Here is a 5730-nt window from a genome sequence, read left to right as displayed (position 1 = left end):
ATGATGATATAAATAGAATTTGTTGTTGTTGTTGAGCCCTCATCTGTTGAGTTGGCAGACTACTCTTTGCAGAATTATTATCCCTTTTATAACTTGCAATTTTTTTGGGTTTAAAGATTTCTTACAAACCTGCGTGCCCCCTCCCTCAGTCCAAGCCATCCTGCAACGTGTCACTGTGTGCCAGTCAGCGCACGCCTCATCTTCCGTGGAATTGGGTGCGAGGAGCCCACATATACTGCTTCACTAAAATTGAGTCTAATCAGCACTTGTGCTAAACCTGACGGTTTCTGGTTTAGCGCCTCCAATTATGGTAATCAGGCATAAGTTCCAATTATGGCCATCAGCAATTAGGACCAAAATTGTCACCCATTTATTATTAGCGTTTCACCCATTTAGAGCCTGGTTTTATCCTTTAGCTGAAACAACCCCCACACTGTTGGTATACATACACAAAGAATGGTCACTTAGTTGAGATAGAGAAATATGGTCAGCGCCTGTGAAACTGCACCTGACCAAGAATGCAGCACCTCCCCCAATACTGCCGAGTGTCAGCCTTGGCTCAGTGGCAGCACTCTCGTCTCAGTCCCGGAGCTCCAGTCCGGAGACTTCAGCATACAATCCAGGCTGACACCCAGTGCTGCACTGCCGGAGGGGCCGTCTTTTGAATGAGAGGTTAAAGTGAGGGCCCACCTCTCAGGTGCATAGAAAAGGTCCCACGGTGCCATTTGAAGAAAAGCAGGGGGAGCTTTCCTGGTGTCCTGGCCATTATTTATCCCTCAATCAACATCACTAACTATCAGATTATCTGCTCATTATCTGCACTGCTGTTTTTGGAGCTTGCTGTGCGGAATTTGGCTGCTGTGTTTCCCACATTACAATGGTTCATTGACTGCGAAGGGCTTTGGGACGTCCTGAGCTGGTGGAAGCGACGATAGAAATGGAAGTCTTTCTTTCTTCAGGAGAGAATGTAAAAACAAATATTCTGGAGCTGCCCAACAGAGGGTGAGAAAAGTGAGCAAACGCGAGACTGTGGAGATTGCAAAGAATCAGTTGGGAATGGAAGAGCTTTTCCTACTGCAGCAATGGTGCGTGCTTCATTTTTTTTTACCCCAAACAACATTTTTAAGGAAATGTGTGAAAATGAAAAAGGAAACTAATGTGTTTGAAAGAAAACTCAAAATTTAATCAACCAAGGAAGAAGCTTTCTCTTCCAGTATAGCAATAAATGGATCAATAATTTAAATAATAAATAATAATATTGAATAACTTATACAATCATTAGTCCTCACGATCCAAAAATACGACACCTTCGTTTCACTAAAGTTTAAATGCAAATAATATACAAGTCAAGCAGTAACAAATATTGCTACCTGTGTTTCACCAACATATTCCAACATCAATCTTTTCAGTCCAATATGACCAAAATGATTGTAATTCAATGGATTGCGAATTCTGTACTTAGTACATACACACGCTCTCCCGAAACCAACTACTCCTGGTTTGTGTTGTGAACTGCGGAGAGTTCGGGACGGTCTCACTCCGCTGTGAAGATTGTGATTCTCTTGCGGTGCTCCTTCCGGTCCATGTCCACAGGCTGTTTGCTCTTTCTGGACGTGCTGATGTACCAGCCCCGGTACATCGCCGATTCAAACTCAAAGTCCTCGCCAGAACTCGAATCCTTCTTATAGAACACGAAGCGGAGCAGGTCGGTAGCACTGCTGATATTCTGCAGAGTCTTGTCCCATTTCTGTGCAAATAGAAACATCATCGGTTGGAACACATTGAAATACATTTATATTTCAGCTGAAAAAGCTGCAAGGGTCTTTATTTCAGGATATGTTGGTGTGCACGGGGCTGGTTTCTTGATGTTGGTGGGAGGTTCTGAGCCGGCAGACCTAATGCCGCCCATCCCTTTCCCGTCCCATTCCCTTCTTGGGGAATTCAGCTCCTGTGCCTGGCGGGGCTGCTACCCTGATATTAGGGCTCCGCCCAGACTCCGCGTCAGCTGACTGTCTGCAAATGCACAGGGTGATTGCCCTTGATCCCGGGACTATTCTAAGCCAGCTGACTTTGGCCAGGAAGGGGAGAGAGGACAGAGCATTCCTGGGATAGGGCGGGGGAAAAATGCCAGGGTTCCAGCTCCTGATCACTGTGCAGCGATCCCTGCTGGAGATTGTACATGTTTGGGTATCAGGTCAGGCCAGGCTAGGATTGGGCTATGGGGCTGCACCCTCAGGTTAAATAGCTTTCTGATACACTATCTGAGGATTGGCTCCATGGGCGAGTGAGTGGAGGGTGGCCAGCACCCATGGAACCAGTGTCGCAGAGAGAGGCAGCACCTTCAGGAGGAGGGGAGATGGACTGTAAGATATGGGCAGGGGGTTTCCCTGAAGCTGCAGAACCAGTGTTGAAATTGGTCAGATTGTGGACATGGGGCATCACAGCCAGAGTGAAGGGAAGGTTGCAAAACATGGACTGAATCCTCTGACACATGTAAGTTGTAGAGAATGAACACAGGCAGGCTGGCAGAAGAGGCCGAGCCTCCAGGTAGCAATGACGTGATATTTGTCAGGTAACTGTGCAATCCCTTACCTCCACCTGCATCCTGGGTCTGTCATGTGATCCCGTGCAAGAGAGGAACAGATTCCGCCTGTTGATTCCCAGAACAACAGGCAAATCATTCTCTGTGCTCACAGCGGTCTTGTAGTACCTCACATCCAGTGTTACTGTAAGTTAAAGAGGGAACATGTTAGTACTGTCGTCAGAATATATTGAGACCAAGATTACTAAAAGTGCAGCTCCCCAGTTATTACTGGATAAATGCACCATCTGGAATGGAATTGAGCCATTCAGGCTGGATGGTCGTCAGGTTCAAGTTAACCAAGGCAGGCACTGGTGCATTACAATTGGCCTCAGCAACACTCCGCCAGGGAGCAGATGAAATGGCCAGGGTCCCTGCTCCTGGTCCTGATCTAGTGATCCTGGGGATATACATCAGTCGGGCTGGGCTATGATGCGCCTCCCCCATGGCTGAATAGCCTGACAACACTTTGGCCTCACAGTAAGAATGGCCAAGTTGGTGAGGTACTGGGTGGGGGGAGAGTGACTCCTGTAGAAATATATCCCAGCCAAGAGTCAGCCTCTGTGCAGGGAGTCAGGAGAGGCGGGGAGAGAATAGAGGCGGGGCAAGGAAGAGCGACAGTGACCGGGAGAGAATTCTTCTTCCGAACAGGAAGATTGAAATACTTTGGCCAACTTTTCCTTGTTTGAAGTGTTCCAGAAAAGAGCAAGGGCTGAGGTGACCCACCTTCGTCCTTCGGCTCCTGCAAGAACAGGGCGACGAGCTGGAGGTTGTCCGACAGCATCAGAGACTTGTCTTGCTCGTCCTTCACCTGCGTGCGCTCACTCCGCATGAACCTGTAGGAGCTGTTCGCCTGTTCAGTGTCGTCATAGCTGATGCAGGTAATGGCTTCTGTTGGCACAAATCGAAAGCAGTTATTCACCGCAGCAAATTAACGGAGATTGATCAGAAAAAAAATCAATCTGGAAGTGTAATATGTCTCTGGGCAGCGCTGGCAAGGCTGCAGTTCTTGGCCAGCCCGGGTTACCCGGGTGCCAGGCTGTCTTGTCAAATCCTTACGCCAATGGGAATGCCACAGCTGCTGTGGGCAATGCCACTATATTGAGCCAGCAACAATGAGGGAGCAGCAACAGAAGCACTGACACAGCAGCCAGCAGCCATGATGCCGGGTGCCACACTGCTCACACAGTTGGCCATGGCACCAATGACAACACTGGAAGGAAACGCTTCTTACCTTCCACCAGCGCATTGAAGCTCCCGAGCAGCTCGCTGCCCTTGAAGGAAGTGCCCTTGTGTCCCCAGCCATTGCTCGACGGCCGCCCCAACCCCTTCTTGAATTTTTCAACAGCCAGGACCAACATGACAGCCTTTTCCAGCGAGAGTACTGCATTGCCGGCCGTGGTTATGGACGAGGATGTCCCGGTGATTTCTAGCTGGTAGCTCTCTCCGTCTGCTCGGTGATTGGCCGTGCTCGTCTCCATCACTTTTGGTAAGGTCTCTTGAAATAGGCTCTGCAAAATGAGCAAACAGTTAGATTCGGTGAGTCCAGTCTCGTTGGCGGGTGATGTGCTTTTTTTTCCCCAGCCTCCAGCCCCCCCAGAAATGCCAAGGGTCCCAGGCATGTTTAGTGGGAGTTGAGATGAAGGAATGCGATGTCTCTGTAACACCATGGACAAGAAGCTGCGCCCAGGATACACTCAGGGGATTGCCTGGAATTACTGCAATTGGTGCAGAAACAGAACCTCCCAACCGCTGCAGGCACCACACACTGATACCCTGTGGCTGGCAAGTTGGAGCACATGACGGAGAATTTTAGCTGTGAGGGAAGATTGGATAGTTTGGGTCTGTTTTCTTTGGAGCAGAGGAGGCTGAGGGGAGACCTAATTGAGGTGTGTAAAATTATGAGGGGCCTAGATAGAGTGGATAGGAAGAACCTGTTTCCTTAGCAGAGGGGATAATAACCAGGGTGCATAGCTTTACAGTGACTGGTAGCAGGTTTAAAGGGGATTTGAGGGGAAATGTCTTCACCCAGAGGGTAGTGGGGGTCTGAAATTCACTGCCTGAAAGGGTGGTAGAGGCAGAAACCCTCACCACATTTAAAAAATACTTGGATGTGCACGTGAAGTGCCGTAACCTGCAGGGCTACGGACCGAGAGCTGGAAAGTGGGATTAAGCTGGGTTGCTCTTGGTCGGCCGGCGCGGATTCGATGGGCCAAATGGTCTCGCTCCGTGCTGTAAATGTCTCTGGTTCTGTGAGGGCTGAGACAGAGGAAACTCTCGCAGCCCGGATTGGTGGGCTGGAGTGTGGGGTGGGGCCTGGGAATTTAATCTCTGCACTTAGAAAATATTTCCAAAGAGGGTTCAATTTGCATTGTGAATTCTGCTCGCTCAGAGCATTGTAATATTTACCAACTCAAGCTTACTGTAACTGTAACAAAATGCATGTCCCCCCCCCCCCCCCACACACCAATATCAGGTTGATACAATGCCAGTGAAAGATTCTTACCTTGAGCTGGGGGCAGGAGACCGGAGAAGTCAGGCGAGAATTCCTGCGGCGGCGGTGACTGAAGGTTCTGCGGATAGAGCGAGCATCATTTAGTTGCTGCAAACATGGGCAGGATTCAGAGATAGAGAGCGACTGGCATCGCTCAGTTTGGGATTAAACACTAAACAAAATCTTACCTTCGAGATTCACTATCAACCATTGGAATGGTCACGGGTCCAATCTCAGTCTTCATGCCTCGTGTCTTCGCGGTAGATTTGACGCTCTCAGTTGTTTGAGGTTATATCTGGCGGTGTGCTCAAGATTGTCAGGATTACTGTGTAGCTGTGCTGATAAACAGCCTTCAGCTCGTGTCTTATACACAGCGCCCTCCACATGCTCCTCCCTCAGGGCGGGTCTCCCCTGGATGGAATTTTTTTGATTGCGTAGTGCATTATTTCAGAAATGTCTTTAGAAGTTCCTCAGCGTGTGGATATTCCCGAAATTAACCCTCTCGTCACTGGTACCCATTCAAAGTTTGAAAAGCAAAAGCATTTCACTGCCTGCTAAGCCCCATAAGGTTTAACAAGTAAAGGCCACACTTGTTCTGTGTTGAGGGTATCCAGGCAGCATTTTACCCTCTGAGTGTAATGATACTGAGGCCCAG

At 49.0% G+C, this 5730-nt stretch overlaps 1 protein-coding gene across 1 annotated transcript; it reads right to left on the bottom strand.

Annotated features, from left to right (window-relative positions):
- Positions 1 to 1161: 1161 nt before the first annotated feature.
- Positions 1162 to 5415, bottom strand: LOC139235062 (interleukin-1 beta-like). The gene is made up of 6 exons (XM_070866191.1): positions 5264 to 5415; positions 5088 to 5154; positions 3816 to 4092; positions 3308 to 3472; positions 2593 to 2726; positions 1162 to 1747 (listed from the first exon to the last, which is right to left on the bottom strand). The coding sequence occupies exons 1-6, from the start codon at positions 5317 to 5319 to the stop codon at positions 1535 to 1537; spliced, it is 912 nt and encodes a 303-aa protein (XP_070722292.1). The 5' UTR covers positions 5320 to 5415; the 3' UTR covers positions 1162 to 1534.
- Between the last annotated feature and the right edge of the window lie 315 nt (positions 5416 to 5730).

The sequence above is a fragment of the Pristiophorus japonicus genome, chromosome 22 (genome assembly GCF_044704955.1).
Source record: "Pristiophorus japonicus isolate sPriJap1 chromosome 22, sPriJap1.hap1, whole genome shotgun sequence".
In the NCBI taxonomy this organism is placed as follows: Eukaryota; Metazoa; Chordata; class Chondrichthyes; family Pristiophoridae; genus Pristiophorus; species Pristiophorus japonicus.
The sequence above is the reverse complement of the archived record's forward strand: the minus strand, read 5'-3'. Positions and strand labels throughout refer to the sequence as shown.

Excerpts from the sequence above, each read along its gene's own strand:
- LOC139235062 (XM_070866191.1), bottom strand. The coding sequence starts at position 5,319 with ATGAAGACTGAGATTGGACCCGTGACCATTCCAATGGTTGATAGTGAA. Across the intron at positions 3,473-3,815 it reads CTTCAATGCGCTGGTGGAAG|AAGCCATTACCTGCATCAGC; the intron begins GTAAGAAGCGTT and ends TTGTGCCAACAG. Across the intron at positions 2,727-3,307 it reads GCAGGAGCCGAAGGACGAAG|TAACACTGGATGTGAGGTAC; the intron begins GTGGGTCACCTC and ends TTTAACTTACAG.